We start from the raw sequence: 27,971 nt of genomic DNA on the forward strand, positions 1-27,971 counted from the left end.
CAGATATACCAGGTCCTTCTCCAGGCTCATCATCTTCTTTTACTTCTTCTGTTGGATACTGATAAGCTACTCTTGGATCTTGACTTCCTTTAGTTAGTGATTCATTCACCCCGTCACTCTGAATCTAAAGAAGTTCTTCCAGCTCATCTTCATCTTTGTGATTTAAGTATGACAGGACACCAGTTTCATCAAAAATCACATGAATGCTTTCTTCAATACATAAAGTCCTTTTTATTGTAGACTCTATAAGCCTTGTTGAAGGATGAGTAGCCCACAAACACTCCTTCATCGCTTCTAGGATCAATTTTTCCTAGATCATCCTTGATATTGTTCAGCACAAAACACTTGCATCCAAAAGCCCTTAGATAGTTTAGTTCAGACTTTCTGTTATTGAGTAGCTCATATGGAGTTTTGTTCAGTAGAGACCTGATCAAGCACCTGTTGGTCACATAGCAGGCAGTGTTGATTAGTTCAACCTAGAATTTTTTTGGAAGATTTGAGTCAATGAGCATGGTTCTGGCTATGTCAACCAAAGTTTTGTTCTTCCTTTCCACAACACAATTTTGTTGGGGTGTTCTGGGAGCAAAAAAGTCATGATGAATTCGTTCTTCAGCGCAGAAGTTGTCAAACTCTGCATTTTCAAATTCAGTTCCATGATTGGACTAGATCCCAACAGTCTTGTGATAAGATACGTTATCAAAGATACTTCATCCAATGCTAAGGATCAGCGATTGTTCAATAGTAATATAACCCAACTAGTGAGTTGGGGTCGAGTCCCAAGGGAGTGGTTCGTACTCAAGAATCAATAGAAAAGCATAAATATGCTCTAGTCAATCATAGCTAAACACATTTACGAATAAAAGCATGGTTTAAATTATAGGTGACACAAGTTTCAAATATCAATGGGGTTTGTTTGTATTATCAACTAAAACAACAAATAACACGAAAATACTAATATGGAGACGAGATTCTTGGGATGTGATTCGATTATGGGCTAAGGTAAACAACCGGGTAATTGCAACTAATAGTAAACAGCTGCAAATCGGTGAATAAGCTAGACTTTAGTGGGGGTAAACTTTCCCTCGAACAATTTACCCCTAATCAAATTGGTTTCTCTCGAACACCAATAAGCAGCAATAAAGCACAGCCTTCGCTTTAGTCCATTCACTCTCTCGAGTTGAATGTGTGGAAAAGGGTTTAGGATTCACTCTCTCGAGTTGAAATCATGACAACCCAATACCCATAGACCATCGATTTAGTAATTTTGGTTTTAAAACCTCTCTCTCGAGCAAGCCAAAAACAAGAAGTTAGGATTGTATTTGCAACTACAACCCATTAAATTTAACCACAATTACTGAACGAAATCACCTTTAAACAACAAATAAACTATTAATTAACAATACCCAGCAGTTAAAACAACCCCTAATCACATAATCACACCCCAAGAATTGGGGTTTTAGCTAGACATAGTAAAAAAGTAAATATCGTTACCAAGTTGTGTTTCCATCAACTGGGTAGGATTGATATAGTCTTTACAAAGTTCTAAGATGAAGAATCTTCAACACCCACTTCCAATTTCTTAGAAATGGAAATCTTCAAATCTTCAAAGCTATGGAAATATTGTATCTCTATTCAGTTCTAAGCTCACAACTTCAAAAACTGAATAATAATATGATTCCACAAAAAATCCGATACTAAGCTAAAAATTTAAATAAGTATTTATAGTTGTCAAAAAGTGTGTTGCGGAGGTTCAGTCGGCGTAGTTAGTCGGGATCGCCGATTCAATCGGCGATCCTCCCTTTGGTCATTTTCATCGCCATTTTTCTTTTGCCTTCAACAACTTCAGGATCTGTAACTTTGGGCGATATGACACTGCATCGCGGAACCGTTTGGCGACTCACCGACTTCTCCTTTCTCTCGCCAACTAGATTTTATCCTTCAAGGCATGGCACTCTGGAACATTAGGTAAGACCTTGGCCATTCGGTGACTCGCCTAATGGGTTAGGCGATCCTCAGGCCTTCTTTCAGCTACCTTGTTCCTTTTAGCTCAGTAGTGTCCATGCTTTGTTTCTCAATCCAAATACCAGAAATGAAAGGATTTACATCAGCTATTGGTACAAAATATGCATTTGAGGAAATTAAATATATTTTAAAAAACCCCTAAATGAGTCCAAATCGTGGTAAAACTCAAGTTCAGCAGTTCAAAAAGGATATCTCAAACAGTGATACACAAGATTCAATCATGAATGCACAAACAAAGACTCAACTTACTCATGCAAAGATCAATTGTGCACTCAAAGAGTCAAGTTGTGACTCACCAATATCAAACAATCTCAAGCTCACAATACATGCTTCAAATGCAAGTTCAAGCCCAACAAAGGTACTCAAATGCCCTCACACAAAGAATGATTACATATTTACAAACAATGGTTCAACAATTTAAAGTTCTGGAATCAAATGCAACGCTCACACTCATAAAGATGAACACAATGTATGACTTCACCCATAGGTTTGCCGTATTTTTCAATCAACACTTGCTTCAACTCACTCAAGATCAAAAAGGTATTTTCAAGGCTTGTTACTGGGCTGAGTGCAAAGGTATGGTCATTTAGGCTCAATGGATATAGTCCTCATGAACTGGGGTGTAAACAACACTTCCTTTCCTTTTCTTCCTCATTTTTCATTTGTGCTTTCAAGTCATCCCATTATTCACTTTCCATGGACTGTTGGAAACCCCATTTCTTTTTGCATTTTCACAACTTTTTCTTTCTTTTTCTTTTTCATTCTTTTCTTCCTTTTCATTTTTTTTCGTATGGACGGGTTCCATTTTTCTCAAAACATGGGTAAGAGGGGACTTTCTTGCACTCCTTGATTTACCTTCTCTTTTCACCACACCCCCAACTTAGGCTTTTGGCCTAAGATGGCTATTCAAACAAACCACAAGTCATGATCATTATGGGTAATGGATCAATAAAAGGTGACAATGCCATCAAGTTTCTTCCAAGAAAAGGTTAAGGCTCAAAGGGTGTTCAAAAGGGGTTCACACACTCACAGGGTAGGCCACAAAAAGAGGTATGATGTCAAATTGTTTCACACTCTTTAAAGTTGCCTAAGATCATCTCAAGACTTCACATCACTTAGTCAACCGGACCAACGGGGAAAATTCTAGGTGCCATCACACATGGTTCACGATAATCTCATCACACAAGGCATTGACACCAAAGACAAACAAGACTCCACACTTTTGCTAGTGTGAAATGTTCATCACAAGATCCTCAATTTGATACTTGGCTAGTCACAACGAGATGGAAATATTTAACATATTGTCTATGCAACTTCATTTGGTCTCATCGTAGCCGCACATTCATTTTTGTTTGATTATGAGCGCTATTCAAGTCATCGGTATTGATCAAAACCGATACTCAAATTTGCAAAAAAATAGCCACATTCAACACAAACAAGAGGTGGCAAAAAATTGTCGGAAGGGTCAAAAATCATTTATAATTAAAAACACTGAGCCACAAGCTCAAACCTTCCACAAAAAGCAATGTACAACACAATTTCAACTTCAAAAACCCAAATATATAAACAACACATCAATATTCACAAAAAGTCACACAAAAAAGTGGGCCTCACCATACCACAAATAAAGTCATTTGTCGTCAAATGCAAACAAAAATATCCAAAAGTAAAAATAAAGTAAGACAGAGAGGGAGGTAAAGAGGGGATCCTGTCTACACAGTCGCTCCATCTGTTTGGGCATCACTGCCCGGTGCATCAATCTGATCTCGGGCCTCAATACCTGTAGTCACCTCAGAAGGAACAACAACTGCACTAGGAGCAGCCAAGGGAGTATCTACTAAGGAAGCCTGCACAACAACATCTACCATGGCCTCTTTAGTCTCAGTAAGGCCCTCATATGAAGCTTCCTCAGCCATTTCGAGCATCTCCTCATCAGTCTCCGCCTCAGACTCAGGATCAAGTACTTCCTCAACTCTAAACTCATCTCCGGTGGTAGCCGGAGGAATATCTGCTACATCTGGAATATCCACCGTCTCGAAGATCATGGACATGTCAGTGGACTTCAACTGATCCACGTCACTCCTCAACACAGCAATAGCGGCCTTTAAGGCCATCACCTCATCGGTGGCCCCTTGGTCACGCTCACACACCGCTATCCTAGCCGCAAAGGCGTCAATGGTAGTGCTCAAGGGTGTCACAGCATCAGCCAGGGCAGTCTGAATCATGCCCGAAATGGAGGCCTCAAATATGGCAGCCCGAAGATCCGTAGAATGGGAAAGCTGCCCCATTCAGAGTAATGAAGCCTGAGTGATCGGGGCTCGGGTGAAAGCATCAGCAGGTCTAGGAGGCAGTGCAGCATCAGAAGAACTAGGGATATCCAAAGGTACAGCACAAGAAGTACTTGAAGGCCCAGGGGTCAGAGTAGGAAAAGATGCCTCTGCAGGTAATGAGTGTGTGTCTACAACCGGGGGAGAGTACACTGGGGCTGCCTTTTTTTTCTTCTCCGCCTCACCGTTCAAATATTCTGCCTCGATCCTTCGAATATCAATAAAGGATGTGGAATCACTTCCACATCCATCTTTGCATCTCTAGGGACTCGAGCCCGTCTGCATAGCTCAATGATCAACGTCGGGAAGGGTAGTGAGGTCTGACGCTGCTTGGTCCTCATGGCCATCTCCTGTCCGACGATCATCCCCAAATTAATTTGCTCTCGTGCAAAACTAGATGCACCAATGCAAACTCATTAGGCAAAGCCAGTTCATAAGCAACCTTACTAACACGCCTCAAAATCTGATATGGGCCTACATATTGGTGACTAAGCTTCCCTTTCTTACCAAACCTCATTATACCCTTCATGGGTGAAATTTTCAAGTAAACATAATCATGAACATCAACTCAAGATCTCTTCTTCTTTCATCAGCATATGACTTTTGTCGAGTTTGAGCTATTTTCAACCTTTCTCTAATAAGTCAAACTTTCTCTATGGCCTCATGTACAAACTGGGGACCTGTGAGGGCGACTTCACCAACCTATAGGATATGTACACCTCCTACCATATAATGCTTCAAATGGAGCCATATCGAATCTCGAGTGACATTTATTATTATAGGCAAACTCAATCAATGGCAAATGATCATCCTAATTGCCCTTAAAATCAATCACACAAGCACTTAACATATCATCCAAAGTATTGATAGTACGATCCGCATGCCCATCAGTTTAAGTATGAAAGGCAGTACTAAGCTTCACCGTAGTTCCAAGACCTTTTTGGAAAGACTTCAAAAACTGAGAAGTGAATTGGGTACCACGATCAGAAAATAATGGACAAAGGCACTCCGTACAACTTTACCATTTCTCTCAAGTAAAACTTGGCATAGTCTTCCACCGAATAGAAAACCTTGACGGGAAGGAAATGATCCAATTTCGTCATCCGATCTACTATAACTCAAATCGAGTTATATTGTCACCGGGCAGGAGGCAAACCAACAATAAAGTCCACATTCACATCTTCCCACATCCAAGTAGGAATGCTAATATCTTGGGATAGACCTCCAGGTTTCTGATGCTCAACTTTCACTTGTTGACAATTAGGACACTTGGCCAAAAATTCCGTAATGTCCTTCAACATCCCATTCAACCAATAGACCTCCCATAAATCATGGTACATCTTTGTGGATCCCGAGGTGTGGAATACCACAAACTATGGGCTTATGTCTAGATCTGTTCCCTCAATTCATCAATATTAGGAACACACAAATGACCTTGAAATCTAAGCACTCCATTTCCCCCTTGGAAGTAAGCCTTAACAGATTTCTTAAGCACCGCTTCTATTACCTCAACCAAATGAGATCAAGGCCTTGCTTGGCTTTCACATCCACTGATACGCTCAAATTACACCTCCCTAAAGAAGTATAAGCTATCGTTACCAAGTAAAGAACGCAACTTGTAGGTTGGGGTCAATCCCACGAGGAATATGGTTTAGACTTAAACTTAACTCACAATTATCATTTTTTAGTCAAACTATTTCTGAGAAAAGTAAACAGGGTAGTTTTTGTAACTAAAATAACAGATTGTTGATTTGAATCAATAAGTAACAAGTAAGCAAGATTCATAGTTTGACATATCAATATAACATGGAAACTAGGGCATATGTGTTCCCCACAAGCTCTTAACTCAGTAATCCTAATAATAGTAATATTTTCCTAGTGTTTGACATGCAAGGCTGATAAGTTATGTATTCCTAAGTGATTGGTAATCATCTTAGGAACTTTTACTCCCGACTTGCTAAATCTATGAATGTGTTCTTTACTAACCATTACCTTTACCCCAGATTAGTCTTTCTGTTAATTAACTCAGGGTCTTCACCCTTTCCTCAATTCATTAAAGTCATACTATTAGATAGCATCAAATCCTTAACTAAATCATTGTTGCTTAATCTTTTTCTCATTCATTACCCCCTTGGTAAGGCAAGTAGGAACGAGGTGAGTTCTAAGGTTGTACATCGCTAGAAAGACTTCTAAAAGAAAAGATTAACAATACATCCATAAACACTATTCAAGAAATACTTGGTTATTATTCATACATTGTTAATTGCTCATGGTTCCCACAACCCTAGTTGTGGATTTAGCTACTCATGCTTGAAAGTTCACAATTCATAATTAGGTTAAAGGAAATCATGAACTTATAGTAAGAATAGATGAAAGACGAATTCTTGAATTGAAATTCAAAGGGCAATTGCATAAACCAACTTCCGGAAGTTAAATTGCTAAGAGCTTGAAAAATAATTCCCAAAAGACCAAAAATAAAAGTCTACAATAATGTCTAACTCCAAAAAATGGAAATTACAACCCATATTTATAGTAATCAACTACTAAACCAAAAAGGAAACAAAATAAGGAAATAACTACTCAGATGCGGTTTCAATCGACGATATGAGCTACGGATCGTGGATCAACCTACTGTCCGTGGTCTCCCTCCATGGGTCAACACTTCGAAATTATTTCAGGGCCTTCAAACGACGGTTGGACCTACGATCCGTGGACTGGATTACGTTCCGTCACTTGCCTCTGTGGTTCAAGTACTGGAACTTCAACTTTCTTATCACAAACGACTGACGTGCAGGATGGTCTGTCATTCAATCTAGAGGGCGTCGTTGGCCTCTGTGGTTTCATACTTGGTTAGACCTCCTTGAACCTTCATCTACACTGCAACACCCACAACCCATGAAAGGACCTATGATTCATGGTTGTCTCCGTCAGTGCCACTTCTGCAATTTTTAACTCTTTTCTCAATCAACCGCATCCAAACCTATTTCCTACAAAAATTACACAAAAACCATCATATCTAATAACAAAATGCTGAAGACTAACACAAACTCCAAGTGAAATGCATCAAAAATACCATAAACTCACGGTATATCAACATCCTCAACTTAAAATTATTGTTTGTCCTCAATCGACACACTATAACTCTAAACGACATTGGCGTAGAAGCAAACATAAAAACTAAAGCAATCACATGGTTTTATCAACAAAGTCCTTCACTTAGTGAAAATCTTTCAATTTAAACTCAATAAGCTAACTTATGCGGATCAAAACATGACATAGACGGACAATAGACATCATCACATACACTTTCAATAATCACCAAGGTACCAACTCTCCAACAATGTAACTAGTACCCTCACTTCAAAGAAATCCTTTTTCACACAAAAATCAGATATTTAGGCTTAAGATTCAGTAAATACTCACGCTCAGAAATGAATTCAATAGAGTTAGTGCTCAATACCATTGGATTGCCCTTATATTCAATACATAGACTCTCCAAACTAGTCACTACGATCACTATAGGACTTTATTAGCTTGTAATGTAGGCTTATGGTTAGGTATGATACATTTGGTTACTTTTAGTCACTTTCTGCCCTCTTTGACATTACATTGGCTATTTACCTCTTTTCTCAGCCAAGTCTGACATTTATTTCTTCTACTCTTTTCCTTGACTTTCCTTATGTCACGACCCGGGAGTACCCCCTAGACGTAACACGGCGTACTTGACCCCGAAGGGGTCTCATACAAGCCTCTAGCATCATCAATACATAAGACAGAAAATAATGCGGAAAATTTAAAACTTTTACAATAGAAGTCCAACTTCGCTTTTCTTAGAGGAAAATCATAAGAAATCTAGACTTTGTCTCATACACCATCTAAAACATAGAAATACAATGTTTTGGACATAGACCTTTACATCAATAAAAGTCTTAACATGAGAATTACAATAGAAACTAACAAATAGAAAATCTCATCCTTGAACTTGAGGACTCACCACAACTTGGAGATAAGCAATCCAAGTCTTCTTCAAAAGGAGAGTGAAAGTGACCTAGCCGAAACCTACACACATTAAGATGTAGAAGAAAGAAGGGGTTAGTACATAATATGTACTAAGTATGGAAACATGCATAAAATCCTAAAATATGATAAAAAGGACATTTTATTTGAAAAGTATGCCTTTCTAAAATTTAGAAACCAACATGCATTTACAATGTACAACACAAGCCATAATCACATTTATATTAAGACATGGTAACATCAACACCTTAGCAACCTCTAAGGCACACTTGTACAATGTATGGTTGGCATCCCATAATACCAACCCTACTAACTACCCCCTTGAAACTCCCTTGGTCATGCATATCATCTTTAGACCTCATTATAACCATTAGTCACCAATAAGGAAATATTCATGAACATTACTTTGAATACAAGGAAAGTCATTCATAACAACTAACCATTCAAGACACATGTATGCATCTATATCTCATCACAATATAAAGGCACCATCCTACAACATAGTACTAAGTCCACTTATGCAGTGTGTAAGTGAAGTCCCATACCCCCACTCCTAGTAAGTAAACTCACCAAGAAGTCATAGTATAGTGCATGTCTCATTCATTATATTTATTTTAGGGAAGAATAGACATAACCGACATAGACCATGTGAGCTACATGGAATGCAGTGTCATGTAACCCCACACCGAAAAAAGGTGTTCCTACTTGCCTAGGTAGGACTAAATGTGTAAGCTTCTAGGTTGATCCAGTAGCTAAGCCCTATGTTGGCACATAGTTATGGGATAGGGTGGTTGCTTCTAGAAACCCGCCCTATTGCATTGGCGGAAGGAATTTCATCTCATGAGTTCACTTTGGATTACCCTCCCTATTGCATTGGAAGAAGGGCCTTTACCTCATTATCCATAACCACTCGGTACTAAGCATTATCTCCCAAATTATACATAATTAGTCATTGAATTGTATTTACATGTGTGAAGGAGTGCTCTACCCTTCATTCAATACAACTCACAAAATATCTCATAGATTCAATAAAGTGAGATCTAACTGTCAACCTTAGAATCATCATTAACATGTGAGTAAACCTTTCACATTATTGTTCATAGTGTTTTCATGAGAAATAGCCTTTGAATCAACACAACAACATCATCATCATCCTAGATAAGTCATTCATGAACATCAACTATAACGGTAAGGGAATAACAACCTTTCAACAATACCATACATCACACATTAGTTAAAGGAGATTTACTTTCTAAATGAATCAATAGTTTATACACATCTCGCATCCATATGTAGAAACCCTAGCCATTTACCCCTTTTCAAGGTAATGAATAATGTGTCACAATTTCACCTAAAGATACTACAATAGGCTTGAATAAAACAAGATTCAATACCTATATTCACATAGAAACAATTCATTGTAATAATCTTGCATCAATACACCCATCACAATACTTGAAATTAGGGTCATGGGGTTGTTCATGGGGAATTTTACAATGAAAATCACCATTAAACAGCAAATCATCCATAATATAATGCAATTAACATAATAAAATCGTTTTTAGGAAGAACCCATGGTTGGAATGAAAACCTTGGTTTTTGAACAAGTTACCAATTTCGAAATCAAGAGTTGAAGGCTTCATGGAGAAAAGTGTTCCATGAATCAAAGTCCCCATACCTTAATTGATGTTTACCCATGAAATTGGAGTGAAAATCTTGGAGCTTGAACCCTAATCTCGAGCTTCTTCTTTGTTCTTCAATGGAGTTTCGAGAGAGAATATTTTTGGGAGGGAAGTTGGTTGAGTTTGAGTTTGTGAGTTATGAGAGTAAAAAGACTTGTTTAATACTTAAAAATACTTAATATACTTAAACAATTAATATTAACCGTCCCGCACCCTAACTTAACTAATTATTAATTTACTAAACTACCTCCCCATAGGCCAACTTAAGGCAGCCTTCCCAGGCTCCATCCACGAGACCCCGACCACGGGGAATGGTTTGAACTACAGACCGTACTGGTCACTTGTGGTTTGGGTCTGAGGCTGACCTTTTTGTCCTTGGTCAAGGACCCATCCATGAGCCCCCAGGGCGTGGTATGGTCCACGGACCGTGCTGTCCAGGCGTCAAATGGGACTGAGAGTATGAAATTTTGGGGACTATTGGGGAGGCTAAGTCTTGACTCATGACTCTCATCTATGGGGCGTGAGTCAGTCTACGCCTCGTGGTCCCTATTTTGTGAATGAAACTGTTTTTAGACAACTTTTTGAGCAGCCTCTTGGCATCATCAAGGACCCTTGGGGGGTCCTTTGGGGGGCCATGCCTTGACGTTTAGGGACTTAGACACTAGTGCTAAGTTAGGAAAATTATTTTAGGACTTTAACCTTATGTTTTAACTTCATTAGGCTACTTGACTAAACATCAGGGTCTAGCTTAGGTCATTAGATTTCTGGGGTGTTACATTATCTCCCCTTTGGGAACATTCGTCCCCTAATGATGACCAAAACACCTAACTAAGTTAGAAACTCTAGACTAACAGCCCATCATGCATGAAACATCAAATTGTACAAAAATCACAAATGCACTATTCAAAAGGAGGAAACTCAACTCCATTTCACAACATGGCCAAAGCAATACAAGAAAGTAGGAACTACATCTACTAACTCAATATGCATGTAACTAATTAATTCACATAAGCATGGGAGGAACTAACTTCTCCAACTCAAGTAAGGTCAACACAACAATATAGAGCGAACATGTCATCTGATCAACAAATGATTAAGCATGTTCATCATTTCATCTCATGGAGTAAATAATGCAATCATCATACCAAAATGCAAATCAACATGAGGAACATTTACATCATGAAAACTCAATATATGCTAAACATGAATTCTAACAAGAACAAGCACTATTTTAAGGAAATCATGGAAAATTCATACCACACACATAACTCTCAAAACACTTAAACTCAAGAGGATTTACTTACTTAAAGTTTGAATAGGAGTAGAAGGAAAACGATGAGGATAATGAGACTTCATATCGACCTCGGTCTCCCATGTAGCACTCTCAACTAAGTGATTCCTTCATAGAACCTTAACGGAAGCTACTTCCTTATTTCTCAACTTTTTTACTTGCCGGTCCAAGATCTCAACCGGGACCCCTACATAAGAAAGGTTCTCATCAACTCCTAAACCCTCTAAAGGAAGGATGGAAACCAGATCACATATACACTTTTTGAGCATGGAAACATGAAACACCGGGTGAACCGGAGCCAACTCATAAGCAACTTTCCCAATACGCTTCAACATTAGGTATGGGCCCACATACCGGGGACTAAGTTTCCCCTTCTTGCAAAACCTCATCACACATTTCATAGGCGAGATTTTCAAGTAGACCCAATCACCAACCTCAAATTCAAGATCCTTTCTTCTAATGTCGGCATAGGACTTTTGCCGACTTTGGGCCGTCTTAAACACCGGGTGAACCGGAGCCAACTCATAAGCAACTTTCCCAATACGCTTCAAGATTTGGTATGGGCCCACATACCGGGGACTAAGTTTCCCCTTCTTGCAAAACCTCATCACACGTTTCATAGGCGAGATTTTCAAGTAGACCCAATCACCAACCTCAAATTCAAGATCCTTTCTTCTAATGTCGGCATAGGACTTTTGCCGACTTTGGGCCGTCTTCAACCTTTCTCTAATGAGTCGAACTTTCTCAATGGCATCATAGACTAGTTCGGGACCAATTAGAGCAAACTCACCTACCTCAAACCATCCAACCAGAGATTTACACCTTCTTCCATATAGTGCTTTGAACGGAGCCATGGCAATGCTAGAGTGGTAACTATTGTTGTAGGAAAATTCTATCAAAGGAAGATTATCATCCCAATTACCCTTGAAATTAATCACACACACCCTCAACATGTCCTCTAAGGTTTGAATGGTCCCTTTCGCTTGACCATCCGTTTGAGGGTGGAAGGCGGTACTAAGTTTAACATTGGTACCAAGTCCTTGTTGAAACGCCTTCCAAAAATGTTAAGTAAATTGAATACCTCTATCCGATATGATGTCCAAAGGAATCCCATGCAACTTCACTAGCTCCTTGGTGTACAACTTAAAATAGTCTTCCGCCGAGAAAGTAGTCTTGACAGGAAGGAAATGGGCTGATTTTGTCATCCTATCAACAATTACCCAAATAGAATCGTGTTGCCTTTGAGTACGAGGCAACCCCACAACGAAATCCATATTCACCTCCTCTCACTTCCTAGTGGTAATATTTATATCTTGGAGCAAACCTCCCAGTTTCATGTGCTCGGCCTTGACTTGTTGAAAATTAGGACATTTGGCCACAATACCTGCTATATCCTTCTTCATACCATTGCACCAATAGATTTTCTTTAGGTCACGGTACATCTTGGTGGCTCCCGGATGAATAGAATATCGCGAACCATGAGCCTCTTCTAATATTTTCTCCCTCAACAATCAACATCCGGAACACACAACCTACCTTGGTACCTAAGCACCCCATCTCCCCCTTGGGAGAAAACCTTAATGGACTTATTGAGAATCAACTCTTTCAATTCAATCAAAATTGGATCAAGATGTTGCTTAGACATTATATCAACCACAAAGGACAATTCGGAACTATGATGAACCATAACTCCACCCTTGATGGAATCCATAAGTTGGACACCTAGACAGGCCATCCTATGCACATCACGAACCAATTCCTTCTTCTCATCTTCTACATGAGCCACACTACCCATGGATAATCTACATAAGGCATCCGCAATTACATTGGCTTTGTCGGGGTGTTAAAGGACACTCATGTCATAATCCTTTAAAAGTTATAACCACCTTCTTTGTTGGAGATTCAAATTTTTTTGGCTAAACACATATTGAAGGCTCTTGTGGTCGGTAAACACATCTACATGCACCCCATATAGATAGTGTCTCCATATTTTCAAAGAAAACACCACCGTCGCTAGTTCGAGATCATGAGTTGGATAATTCTTTTCATGTACCTTGAGTTTCCTTGAAGCATAGGCAATCACTTTACCCCGTTGCATGAGGAAACATCTCAAACCCACTCGAGAACAAACCCATCGGTACTCTCCAATAAGGTCAAAACCAGAGCGGATGTAAGTCTATTATTCAATTCTTGGAAGCTCTTCTCACAAGCCAACTTTGCTTCCTTTTGAGTTAAGACCGTTAATGGAGAAGCAATAGAGGAAAAACCCTCAACAAACCTCCTATAGTAACCGGTCAAACCCACAAAGCTTCTAATATCGGTAGCAGCTAAAGGTCTAGGCAAACTCTTGACCACATCTGTCTTCTTAGGGTCAACCTCTATACTCATGCCCGACACAATATGACCAAGGAGAGCCAAAACTCACACTTGCTAAACTTAGCATATAATTGGTGGTCTTTAAGGACTTGCAATACTATCCTCAAATGCTTCAGATGATCACCCTCACTCCTCGAATAGATCAAAATATCATCAATAAGGACAATCACCAATGAATCAAAATATTGCCTAAATACCCTATTCCTTAGTTCCACGAATGCCGCCGGGGCATTTGTTAGACCAAAGGACATGACTAGGAATTCATAGTGACCATATCTTGTTCGGAAGGCCATCTTAGGAATGTCAACCTCTCTCACCCTAAGTTGGTGGTAGCCTAACCTTAAGTCAATCTTCGAAAAGTAATTCGTCCCTTGGGGTTGGTCAAACAAATCGTCAATTCTAGGGAGAGGGTGCTTATTCTTTATAGTGACCTTGTTCAATTGGTGATAATCAATATACATCCTAAGGGACCCATCTTTCTTATTCACAAATAATAACGGAGCACCCCATGGAGATATGCTTTGTTGAATGAAACCCTTTTCTAGCAGTTTTTGAGTTGTGCCTTTAATTCTTATAATTCGGCCGTAGCCATCTGGTAAGGGGGAATTGATATGGGTTGAGTATTCGGCAAAAGATCGATGCCGAAGTCTATTTCCTGTTTGAGAGGAATTCCAAGCAAGTCATCGAGAAATACTTCCTAAAATTCCCTTACAACAGGGACCGACTCTAAAGGAGGAGTCTCGGACTCAATGTCCTTAACTCTTACAATATGGTAGATACAACCCTTAGAAATCATTTTCCAAGCCTTTAGATATGAAATGAATTGACCTCTAGGGATTCAATTTCCCCCCTTTCATTCCAAAATGGGGTAATTTGGAAATTGAAACTTTACTACCTGAGTTCTACAATCAATGGAATCAAAACAAGCATGGAACGAATCCATCCCCAAGATTACAACAAAATCAAGCATGTCTAATTCAACCAAATCTACCAAAGTTACTTTGTGAGACAAAGAAATAGGACAACTCCTATATACTCTTTTAGCTACAACCGAGTCACCAACCGGGGTAGACACGGAAAAAGGTTCTTTTAACTCTTCGGGAGGCACTTCAAATCTCATAGCCACAAAAGGAGTAATAAAAGATAAAGTGGCACCGGGGTCTAATAATGCATAAACATCAATTGAAATACTTGCAACATACTGGTAACAACGTCTGGGGACCCCTCTTGATCACTTTGGGATTGGATAACATAAAAGCGATTTTTTGCAGGAGCATAAGTATTTGAACCACTTGGAGGAGCTTGGTTACCCTCTTTCCCCTTGGCCGCACGAGTTGGACAATCTTTCAATTGATGTCCACTTTTGCCACATCCATAGCACACACCCATTCCGGCAAGACATTTCACCTCATGTTTCTTACCACACTTGGCACATGTAGGTCTCTCCATGGAAGATCCACCCTTATTGCCTCCTTGAGGATTCGGGTTCGACACCCTATCTTTGTTGGGTCTTCGAGAATTGGAGGAGCCTTGGTTGGAAAACCTCTTCTTGAACCTTGGTCCACTTTTACCCTCAAACTTACCCTTAGAAGAATTACCATCATCGAACTTTGTCTTCTTTACCTCTCTATTCTTCTTTCTAAGCCTTGATTCCTCAACTTGTTGAGCATCGACCATTAGACGTGAAATGTCCATATTGTCATGAAGCATAGCCATACAACATTCTTCCTCAATTGAATCTGACACACCCGTCACGAATTGGCTCATCTTATCTCTAGGATTAGACACCAAAGATGGAGAATATTTGGACAACTTAGTAAATATCAAAGAGTATTCTTGGACACTCATACCTCCTTGTCGAAGGTTGATAAATTCCTCCACCTTTGCCTCCCTCTTTTCCCATGGAAAGAACCTATCAAGAAATACCTTCTTGGACACTTCCCAATTTATGGGACCCACTCTTATAGCCCTATTATCCTTCCATTGAGCAAACTATACTTGGGCCACATCCTTCAATTGATACCCCGTAAGTTCGGCTATCTCTATGGAGGTCACCCCCATAGCATCCACTATCTTGTAGACCTCTTCCAAAAACTTTTGTGGGTCTTCATTCACCTTGGAACCCAAGAAAATAAGAGTGTTCATCCTAGTAAAGTCTCTTAACCTTGAAGCCATAGTTCTTGCATTAGGATTCACTAGGGGCCCAACTTTCCTATTTGCTTGAGTTGTTATAGCTTGGGCTTGAGTGGTGACGGCTTGAGTTTGAACCGTCATAAGTTGACTCAAGGTTTGCAGAGCCGCCTTTATCTCCACATTCGTCATAGCTCCCTCATCATTTGGAGGTTGAGGAACTTGAGGACCTTGAGGGTCTTGATGATCTTGAGGAGGAACTCCCTCATTCACCATCTCTTCTACCCTTCTTCTTAACTTCGCCCTTTTTGTATTCATTTCCTATTATCACAAGAGAAGGGTTAGAGGAAAGGACTTCATAGAGTTAGAACTCCAAAGTACGACTAAAGAGTAATGAAATAAGTGAATGTTCCTAAGCATCTTATAGCCTCTTATTCATAAGTGTGGAGCACTTCACACTCATGAACAAGACCCTACTAGACGTGGTGCATGATACATCAACCTAAATATTATTCCCAAAACCTTATACTCTGATACCAAGTTCATCATGACCCTAGAGTACCTCCTAGACGTAACACGGTGTACTAGAGCCCGAAGGGGTCTCATACAAGCCTCTAGCATCATCATTACATAAGACATAGAAAATAATGCGGAAAATTTAAAACTTTTACAATAGAAGTCCAACTTCACTTTTCATAGAGGAAAATCATAGGAAATCTAGACTTTGTCTCATACATGATCTAAAACATAGGAATACAATGTTTTGGACTTAGCCCATTACATCAATAAAAGTCTTAACATGAGAAGTACAATAGAAACTAAGAAATAGGAAATCCCGTCCTCAAACTTGAGGACTCACCACAACTTGGAGATAAGAAATAAATGTCTTCTTCTAAAGGAGAGTGAAAGCCACCTAGCCGGAACGTACACTCAATAAGATATAGAAGAAAGAATGGTTTAGCACATAATATGTACTAAGTATGGAACCATGCATAAAATCCTTAAATATGATAAAAAGGACATTTTTATTTAAAAAGTATGCCTTTGTCAAGTTTAAAAACCAACATGCATTTACAATGTCCAACACAAGACATAATCACATTTATATTCATACATGATAACATAAACACCTTAGCAAACTCTAAGGCACACTTGTGCAACGTATGGTTGGCATCCCATAATACCAACCCTACTAAGTACCCCCTTGAAGCTCCCTTGGTCATGCATATCATCTTTAGACCTCATTATAACCATTAGTCACCAATAAGGAAATAGTCATGAACATTACTTTGAATACAAGGAAAGTCATTCATAACCACAAACCATTCAAGACACATGTATGCATTTGTATCTCATCACAATATAAAGGAACCATCCCACAACATCCTACTAAGTCCACTTGTGCAATGTGGAAGTGAAGTCGCATACCCCCACTGCTACTAAGTAACCTCACAAGAAGTCATAGTACAGTTCATGTCTCATTAATTATCTTTCATTTAGGGAAGAATAGCCATAACCGACATAGACCATATCAGCTACATGGAATCCGGTGTCATGTAACCCCACACCGAAAGAAGGTGTCCTACGTGCCTAAGGTAGTACTAAATGTGTTAGCATCTAGGTGGATCCACTAGCTAAGTACTATGCTGACACATAAATATGGGATATGTAGATTGCTTCTAGAAACCTGCCCTATTGCGTTGGGGGAGGGGCTTCCATCTCATGAGTTCACTTTGAATTGTATTTACATGTGTGAAGGAGTGCTCTACCCTTCATTCAACACAGCTCATAAAATATCTCATAGATTCAATAAAGTGAGAAATAACTTTCAACCTTAGAATCATCATTAACATGTGAGCAAACCTTTCACATTATTGCTCTTAGTGTTTTCATGAAGAAATAGCCGTTCAATCAGCACAATAACATCATCATCATCCTAGACAAGTCATTCATGAACATCAAGTATAAGGGTAAGTAAAGAACAACCTTTCAACAATAACATACTTCACACATTAGTCATAGGAGATTTACTTTCTAAATGAATCAATAGTTTATACACATCTTAGATCCATATGTAGAAACCCTAGCAATTTACCCCTTTTCAAGATAATGAAAAATGTCTCACAATTTCACCTACAGATACTACAATACGAATGAATAAAACAAGAATCAATAACTAAATTCACATAGAAACAGTTCATAGTAATCATCTTGCATCAATACACCCATCACAATATTTGAAATTAGGGTCATGGGGTAGTTCATGCGTTCATGGAGAATTTTACAATGAAAATCACCATTAAACATCAAATCATCCATAATATAATGCAATTAACATAATAAAATTGTTTTTAGGAAGAACCCATGGTTAGAATGAAAACCATTGTTTTTGAACAAGTTACCGATTTCGAAATCAAGAGTTGAAGGGCTTCATGGAGAAAAGTGTTTCATGAATCAAAGTCCCCATACCTTAATTTATGTTTTCCCATGAAATTGGAGTGAAAATCTTGGAGCTTGAACCCTAATCTCGAGCTTCTTCTTTGTTCTTTAATGGAGTTTACAGAGAGAATATTTTTGGGTGGGAAGTTGGTTGAGTTGGAGTTTGTGAGTTATGGCAGTTAAAAGACTTGTTTAATACTTAAAAATACTTTAATATACTTAAAACAATTAATATTAACCATCCCCCACCCTAACTTAACAAATTAGTAATTTAATAAACTACCCCTAACATAGGCCGACTTAAGGAAGCCTTCCAAGGCCCCATCCACGAGACCCCGACCACAGGGCGTGGTTTGAACCACGGACCATACTGGTCACTCGTGGTTTGGGTCTGAGGCTGGCCTTTTTGGCCTTGGTCCAGGACCCATCCACGAGCCCCCACCTACGGGGCGTGGTATGGTCCATGAACCGTGTTGTCGAGGCGTCAAATTGGACTGAGACTAGGAAGTTTTGGGGACCATTGGGGAGGCTAAGTCTTGACTCACAACTCCAATCTACGGGGCGTGAGTCATTCCACACCTCGTGGTCCCTATTTCGTGATTGAAACTGTTTCTAGACAGCTTTTTGAGCAACCCCTTGGCCCTCATCAAGGTCCCTTGAGGGGTCCTTGGGGGGCCCATAGTTTGACCTGTAGGGACTTAGACACTAGTTCTAAGTTAGGAAAATTATTTTAGGATTTTAACTTTAAGTTTTAACTTCATTAGGCTACTAGACTACAAATTAGGCTCTAGCTTAGGTCATCAGATTTCCGAGGTGTTACACTTCAGCACAAATGTGACTTGTCATTTTCATTCTTGTTTTTCACTTTTTATCTATCACTTTCTTAATTTCTTTCTTTTTACTTATTTATTCTTTGTTATTTAGCATCATTATCACTCTTTTTTTTTCTTTGAATTCATTCACATGTTTTTCTATCCTTTTCCTTCTTCTACACTCAACTATTTTCATACCCTTTTTATTTCGATTTCCTTTTTAATAGATACCCTCAACTTATGTATTTTGCATGATTTGAGGTTCACAATGTCCAAGGTTGGACCATGGCCAAGATTAAGGTAACTTTTCAATCAGCCACCGTCAACTTAGAGATTTTGGCCTAAGTTAAGGTGCATATGTCCAAGGAAGGATCAAGGCCATAACAGTCTTTTAGGGAATGAGAATTAGGTGTATTGAATGAAGTAGTCTACATTAGGCTCAAACATTTGGATTAAAGAGCATTTACTTCTTTTGGTTGGATCATTTTTGGCTCTAGTAAACTCATTTGACCAAGGGCTTATGATCATCTCCCAATTCCTAGCCTAGATTGTATTAACAGGACCAACGAGGCAAGTTCTAGATTGGCACACACTACATGAACATACAAAATCATCTCAAACACTCTTGGCACATTGTTTCATTATTGAGTTATTGAAGCACCTAATTCAAGTTATAGCTTAAGTATTCTATCATACCGGTGCATATTATGCCATATGAAGATCCAACACATTCAACTTATTCAGACTATATATCTAGCACATTTTAATTTTTTTTGGACAAGTATCAATTTCATGTTTCTTATGCCATCATGCTTTCATTATTTCTATCTACTTCTATACATACAATCCTTCATATGCCGGATCAATAGAAAAGTAAAATAGTCCCTTGGGAAATAAGAACACACACAAGAAAATCCCAAGAGAGGGTTATGAGTTTGGTTACTCTGACTTCACCCTATCACTCACAACCCATTTACCCTGCCCCATAAAAAATTGGTGCAATTTCCCTCAATGCACAAAAAAAAAGAAAACTAAAACATAGGGTTAAGCAAATCTATGGCGCATAAGCACTGATGACCCATCAACAAGTGAGTGGGTCCGCTTCCCTAAAGCCCAATGAATCAACAATAGAAAAGCCATCAGTAGCGCCTTCAGCAACAGTGGAAATACCCTCAGTAGTGGTCCTCAAACAAGATAGACCAACACCAATCTAATGGGACCTCTGCTACCGCATCTCCTTATCAATAATGGACTAATACTGGGCCACCTCAAAATCCTGTCGCTCTCTCTTTTTGGCCAGTCGGGCCTCCACAGTGTCAGAAGTATGCTCAGAAGAGCGGTGGCACTTCTCCACCCCACGAGAAGGGTCGGGTGGTTGCACAAGTTTGCAAAAAATGGTAGTCATCACCACATTATCAACCTCACTAATATGAGTGGTCTCCGGTACGGTTTCAACAGGGGCTAGAAGGGCAGCAACCTCAGAATATAGTATGGCCATCTCTGTCCGTTAAGTGGTGACATCAATGGTAGGGGCATGCCTCTCCAAGACTCTCAACTCGAATGCATCAAGGCGTTAGAGGACCGCCTAAATTCTTTTGTCCATCATCTACTCCATACGGCCCTCGGACTCCTTAACAGAGCTCTGCATCCAGGGCCTCATATGTTCTATATCCTCAGTAAGATAAGAACCTAAGGGAGGTAGGTAGACTTGTGGATCCCTCTGCGGAGCATCAAGATTGGCATCATCTCGAATAAGGTCGATATCCACAGTCTTCGTCGCCTCTGTCAGCCTATCACAATACCAAATATGTACTGAAGCCTCCTTACAGAAATGGAATATAAGACAGAGGAAAATCATACTAGTAGTAGTCTTGAAGGCCCTCTCATGGATCTCTGCAATCAGGATGAGAGAGAAAGCAAGCTCCAATCCCGCTGGTAGCATCACCGCCATGTCCCAACTAAAAATGTTTTCTGCTAGTTTAAAGGACTGTATAGTACAAACCACGGACCTAAAGAACTTCACGGCGAAGCTTAGGGTTGCCTTTATGATAGGCATGATTATATTCCTCACCCACTCATTTTCTTCTCCATCCTCCATTATATGACGGGCCATTGATGAGTCCAACATTTTGACTCATTTAGGGATTTATTTTGATAAATTTAGTGTCCAAAAATGCTTAATTTATGCTATGAACTAATGTGCACACTTTGACTTTTAGGTATGTGGATTGAGGAGCAAAGCAAGGACACTAACAGGCAAAAAGAAAAAAACAAGCTAAAGAAAGGAATAAAGATAAACATGATGATCGCCAAGAGCACTCGGCAAATCGCCGCGTTACCCCTAGCCTGCCTAATTTTACAATACGGTGTGCTTGAAATGAGAGAAATTTGGGCGACCGTACGCCATATCGGTAAATCGCGGAACCGATCAGTGAAGCAAGATTGTACAGCCGAACGCACTGAATGAGACAAAGATGAAATTGAATTGGCTAGCCAAAGTACTAAAGGGTGGATCACAGAAGTGATCAACGATCCTGATGTAGACCTCCTAAAGTTACAGTGCATGATGGATGAAAATGTTAAACAAGAAAGTGATGGATAAGGTGGATCGGCGAGTCACCGACTGGTCGGCAAAGCCCGAATTTCCTCACCAATGAACCCCAAAAATCCACAACTCAGATCAATATAAATTGATTTTTGGAAGAGAGAAGGCATCTAGTCATGGTGGAACAAAATAGCGAGAACAAAAACACTATTCTTGTTGATTTTAAGTACTTTTGGTAAGAGATTTCAATTGGGTGTTATAATAGAAAAGATTTCATTCATCTTAGAACTTCAAAAATCAATACACAGGTATGGAACATGTATTAGGTACTGAATTTTCTTCTTCTATGATAATTAGCTAAAACCCCAATCTTGTGGGTTTGACAATGTGATTAATTGCTGAATTTGGCTTGATGGGTGTTAGTCATTATTAATTTTAGTGCTAATACGAAGTGGGTCTGACATATTGATGTGGTTTAATTGCTCTGTTGTATGTTATTTCAGTTTCATTTAGTGTTTTATGCTTGCTTGAGAAGGAAGTGTAAAACTAAGGTGATAAATTGGCACTCGTACTTATTGGGTCATGATGGGTACAGCTCGAGAGAGTGAATCCCAAGATTCATTCTATGAATACAACTCAAGAGGGTGAATTTAGTGAGGTTGGGGGCTGGTCTCAATGTTTAGCACATTGAGGTTCGAGAGAACTCAATTGAAATGAGGTAGTTGTTCGAGAGAAAAGTACCTCATCTAAGGTTCTCTTACCCACGAAGATTTGTACTTTTGGCTATCAATTAACATTCATTGAGTTGAGTTTAGCAATTGGTTGGTCAATCCCCCAAGTATCTCTCTCCTATTTGATTATTCCTAATTAATTGTTGAGGTTCCTTTCTGATCTAAGACCCCTTACCATGACATTGATGTAACTATTCTTATTTTACTAATAGTTTCTGATAATCTCTATTTTTTCAGCTATGAAAATCACTAATTTAACTTCATACTTGAATTCAAAATAAAACTGCTACTTGTGGGATTAACCCCAACTCTCTTGTTGGGTTTATATTGGTTATGGATCATCTATACCTACGTAGTATCAGATGAGGTGTAGTAGATACGTTAATCAAAATGGCGTCGTTGCCAGGGAGTGGTGTTATTTGGAATTGTCTTATCGAAGTTTAATTTGTGATTTTGTTGGATTTAGTTGAATCAATTTAATTTGTTTTCTGTTAGTGTTGGCTGTATTGAATACAAGAGGAAATGAATGAGGCAGGGATCAACGATAGCCAAGTGGGCCACTAACACGATGTTGACGATCTTAATAGTGTTAATAACCCAATCCAATTGGGTGGAATTGGTGCAATCTGTCAACCGTCAACTGGAGGGAATGCTATATTATATGTTACTAGCACAACTCTCCATCTCCTCCAAATGAAATGACTTTACGGAGGGTTGGCTCACAAAAACCCGCATGAGCATGAGTGAAATTTTATGGATGTTTGTGATCCGTTCTCATTGAAGAACCTATCACAAGAATCAGTTCGGCTCAGGTTGTTCCCATTATCTTTGACGGGTGAAGCTAGCATATGGCTAGCTGAGTTACCAATAAATTCCATCACATCTTGGGATAAACTTAACACGGCGTTTAATGCAAGATTTTTTCCCCCATCGAGGATGACGTAACTCAGAGACAACATTCAAGGTTTTAAGCGATTTGAAGGTGAACCAATGAACGAAATGTGGGTGTGGTTTAAGAAGCTACTACTTCAATGCTCGACGCACAGACTTCCCAACAATGTGACTCTACAATACTTCTATCATAGTCTTGACTCGGTAAACAAAGGAGTAGCTGATCAATTGGTTCAAAGTGGAATAATGTTGCAATCATTTGAGGTAGCTTCATTTCTTCTTGATGACATGAAGAAAATAAATCAACCATGGTACACTCAAGAAGATCATGTTTTTTCTTTTTGCTTCAGGATGACTTAAGAATTGCTTGATAAAGAAAGATAAAGGGATGAGAACATCAACAATATGTTATCCCAAATGTAGCTGCTACAAAAACAAGTGTTAGAAAAAGTGGACAAACCCAAAGAAACAAGGGGAGTATTCAGAGCTGAAGAGGGTTCTTTTTCAGGCTACTTAAAGCTGGGGGAGAATGAAGGTTGGAACTTTCACAGAGTTGATGAGAGTTTCTACCCAAGCTACTTGGGGGAAAATAACACCTTACCCCTGATCATTGCTGCTGACTTGCTTGAGTGGCAAACAAAGGTGCTTCTTGAAGTGTTGAGAAGATACATCAAAGCTATTAGATGTACTATAGCTGACATTGTGGGAATTCCACCCGGCATTTGCAATCACAAAATTCAACTTGATAGTGAATGTAAACAGAGTGTCAACATCAAAGGAGATTGAACCTACCGATGCAACAGGTGGTGAAAAAGGAGATAATTAGGTGGTTTGATGTAGGTGTGATTTACCTTTTTGCAGATAGCAAGTGGGTGAGTCCGGTACAATGTGTACCAAAAAATGGAGGCATCACAATAGTCCCAAATGAAAAGAGGGAGCTTGTTTCTATGAGACCGGTAACCGAATGGCGAGTATGCATGGACTACCGGAAGTTAAATTCTTGGACTGAAAAAGATCACTTTCCCATGCCTTTTATGGATCAAATGCTCGATCGACTTTCAGAGAGAGAATGGTATTGCTTTTTGGATGGGTCTTCAGGATATAATCAAATCTCTATTGCTATGGAGGAGCAAGATAAAACCACTTTCACTTGCCCATATGGAAATTTTTCTTTCAAAAGGATGCCATTCAGGTTGTGTAATCCACCAACAATGTTTTAACGTTGCATGTTGTCTATTTCCGCTCATATGGTAGAAGATTCGTTGGAAGTCTTTATGGATGACTTCTCAGTTTTGGGTGATACTTTTGAAGCATGCTTGGCACACTTGGGCCAGGTCCTTCAACGATGTGTGGAGATAAATTTGGTCCTATATTTGGAGAAATGTCACTTCATTGTTAGGGAAGGTATAGTTCTTGGTCACCAATTGTCACAAAGAGGATGGGAAGTTGATAAGCCAAAGATCGAGGTAATTGAGAAGCTACCAGCACCAATCTCAGTAAAAACGATTCGTAGTTTCTTGGGGTATGCAGGTTTTTACTGGATGTTCATCAAACACTTTCCAATAATTGCACACCCCTTGTGCAAACTTTTGGAGAAGGAGGTGAAATTCAATTTTGATGATGCATGTATGGTAGCCTTTAAATGCCTGAAAGAGAAATTGATCTCTACCTCGATTATCATTAGTCCTGATTGGTCGGCACCTATCGAACTGATGCGTGATGCAAGTGGTACGGCATTAGGTATCGTGTTGGGGGAAAATCGGAACAAGCTATTCCATCCCATTTACTATGCAAGAAAAATACTAAATGGTGCTCAGCGTAACTACACGGTTACGGAGCAAGAATTACCGGCAGTGGTATATGCATTTGGGAAATTTCGGTCATACTTGCTAGGAACCAAAGTGGTTGTTCACACTGATCACGCATCTCTACGTTACTTGATGGCAAAGAAAGATGACAAGCCAAGATTGACAAGGTGGGTGCTATTGGTGCAAGAGTTTGACTTTGAAGTCAAAGATAGAAGAGGTTGTGAAAATCATGAAGCTAAAGAGAGTGATTAATTAGAGGTACAAACTCCTTGGTATGCTTATTTTGCTAACCATGTAGTGTGTGGATTGATGCCGGAGGAATTAAACTTCTATCAACAAAAACGGTTCTTGTTCGATGTCAAGAAATACTTTTGGGATTAGCCGTACTTATTCAAAGAATGTGTAGACCATATTATTAGGCGATGTGTACCTGAAGAGGAATTCACTGAAATTCTCTTTGGTTGGCATGCTTCACCGGTTGGTGGTCATCATAGTAAGGTGTGTACAGCCGCTAAATTTTTTCAAAGTGGTTACTACTGGCCATCCCTCTACAAAGATGCTCAAGAATTTGTTAATAAATGTATACAATGTCAAAAACAAGGTGGGGTGTCCAGAAGGCATGAGCTGCCTCTCAAGCCTATTCTGGAAGTTGAGTTATTTGATGTTTAGGGAATAGATTTCATAGGTCCATTTGTTTAGTTTGTTTGGTAATAAGTATATTTTGGTGGCTGTAGATTATGTTTCTAAATGGGTGGAAGTTGTGGCACTACTAAATAATGAAGGGAAAAGTATCGTTCAGTTTTTAAGGTGCTACATCTTTACTAGGTTTGGCACCCCTCGATCTATTTTTAGTGATGGTGTTTCACATTTTTGCTACAGCCGTTTTCCATCTGCATTGAACAAATACGTGGTGTGACATAAAATGGCTACGCCATATCATCCTTAAACGAGTGGCCAAGTAGAGGTTTCAAATCAAGAGATCAAGAGTATCGTGGATAATACTGTGAATGCAAATAGAACTGATTGGTCTCAAAATCAAGATGATGCTCTTTTGGAATATCGCACTACCTACAAGACACTAATTGATATGTCTCCATATCATCTAGTTTTTTGGGAAATCTTGTCATTTACCGGTTGAACTGGAACACAAAGCATTTGGGGCATAAAAGGCTTTAAATCTGGACTGGGTCAAGTGTTCAAAAGGAAGAGTGGATAAACTAAATGAATTGGATGAATTCCAGTTTAGTGGTTATGAAAATTCAGCCCTCTCCAAGGAAAAGATGAAGAAGTGGCACGATTCTAAAATCCTTATGATGGAGTTCCGAGTTCGAGATTGGGTGTTGCTATACCATTCTCGACTGACACTCTTTCCGTGAAAGCTCAAATCAAAATGGTAAGGCCCATTTAGAGAAAAATGAGTGTTCATGAATGGAGCCATTGAAGTCAAAAGTAAATAGGATCCTACCTTCAAGGTGAATGGGCAACGCTTGAAGTTGTATTTATGAGAATGCCATGAAATTTTAGTGATTGAAGTGGTGTACTTGGAAGATGCTTGAAAGAATTTCCACATCGTGCCACAACGTTAAATAAGGCGCTTCTTGGGATGCAACCGAAGTATTAGTGGCTTTCAATAATGTGTACTGAATGTGCAGGTGTGGGTGATTATACGAGGCCAAGACACTTTCTACGATCCGTCGAGTAGGTTCGGCGATCTTGAAGTAGATCTCCTTTCTGGCATCGACAGTGGGCTGGCTGGAATATTATGCGCAGTACATACAAAACTGGATGAGTCGTTGACTAGTCGGCGAAGCCCGACTTTCTCCACCCTTTTGCACCAACCTTGATAGGCTGGAGTATTGGATCTTTTAGCGAGGTTTCACATACGTTAGGCGATGCACCGATACTAGTCAACAGACTTGTCATTGTCCGCCGTTATACCCCAAAATTGAGTGGTTACATGCTGGATAATTTGGCGAGATTCATGCAACTTGGTGGTTCGCCGAGAGATTCGGCGATGGCTACCAGTCTACGCTAAATGGACGCCTAGTGAAGATTCTTTTTCACCCTACTCTATTTTTTTGAGTGTCAGTATTTTGTTTTTATTTTTGTTGATATTTGTTCTCTCATAACATTAAGGACAATGTTGGATTCTTTTGGTGGAGGTGGTAGGAATCTGTTGTTATGTCTATTGTACTATCAAATTTTTTTGAGTATTAGAGTGTGATCGTTATCGATGACCCGAATATTGCTCTTATTTGATCAAAATAAGTGTGCGGTTATGATGAGGGAAATGAAGTTACATTGACAATATGTGAACTTTTAGCATCTCGTTGTGACTAGCTGGTTGTCAAATGAGTCTCTTTTAATGAACAGTGCACAATAGCTAGAAAGTGTGGAGTCTTGTTTGCTATGTGTATCCATTCCTTGTGTGATGAGATTTCTTCGAACATTGTGTGTGATGACACCTAGAAATTGCCCCATTGGTCCGGTTGATTGAGTGATGCAAGGACTTGAAATGATCTTAGGCAAAAATTTCGAAGAGTGAAAACAATTTGACAATATACCTTTTTTGTGGCCAACCTTGTGAAATGTGTGATCTTTGCTTGAACCCTCTTGAGCCTTACCCTTTTATTGGAAGAAAACTTGAACATTTGTGACCCCTCTTTATCCATTCACCCATAACCTTCATAAAGTGTTGTTTGTTTGAATAGACAACTTAGGCCAAAAGCCTAAGTTGGGGGTGTGGTGAAAAGAGAAGAAAAGTCAAGAAGCGTAAAAAATCCCCCTTTGAGTAATGATTTTGAATAAGATGGAACCTCTCCATGTAAAAAAAAGGAAAAGAAGAAAAAAAACAACAAAAAATGAAAAAGTTGTGAAATATAGAAGTGAAAGTTGCAAAA

General features: G+C 39.3%; 1 protein-coding gene across 1 annotated transcript; it reads left to right on the plus strand.

The window, feature by feature from the left end:
- The first annotated feature begins 23,371 nt into the window (after positions 1 to 23,371).
- Positions 23,372 to 24,483, plus strand: LOC107061441 (uncharacterized). The gene is made up of 3 exons (XM_015310705.1): positions 23,372 to 23,527; positions 23,687 to 24,017; positions 24,125 to 24,483. The coding sequence occupies exons 1-3, from the start codon at positions 23,372 to 23,374 to the stop codon at positions 24,481 to 24,483; spliced, it is 846 nt and encodes a 281-aa protein (XP_015166191.1).
- Positions 24,484 to 27,971: the final 3,488 nt, after the last annotated feature.

Source organism: Solanum tuberosum, unplaced genomic scaffold (genome assembly GCF_000226075.1).
Source record: "Solanum tuberosum cultivar DM 1-3 516 R44 unplaced genomic scaffold, SolTub_3.0 scf00139, whole genome shotgun sequence".
In the NCBI taxonomy this organism is placed as follows: Eukaryota; Viridiplantae; Streptophyta; class Magnoliopsida; order Solanales; family Solanaceae; genus Solanum; species Solanum tuberosum.

Excerpts from the sequence above, each read along its gene's own strand:
- LOC107061441 (XM_015310705.1), top strand. The coding sequence starts at position 23,372 with ATGTGGGTGTGGTTTAAGAAGCTACTACTTCAATGCTCGACGCACAGA. Across the intron at positions 23,528-23,686 it reads TAATGTTGCAATCATTTGAG|CTGCTACAAAAACAAGTGTT; the intron begins GTAGCTTCATTT and ends TCCCAAATGTAG. Across the intron at positions 24,018-24,124 it reads AATTCAACTTGATAGTGAAT|ATAGCAAGTGGGTGAGTCCG; the intron begins GTAAACAGAGTG and ends ACCTTTTTGCAG.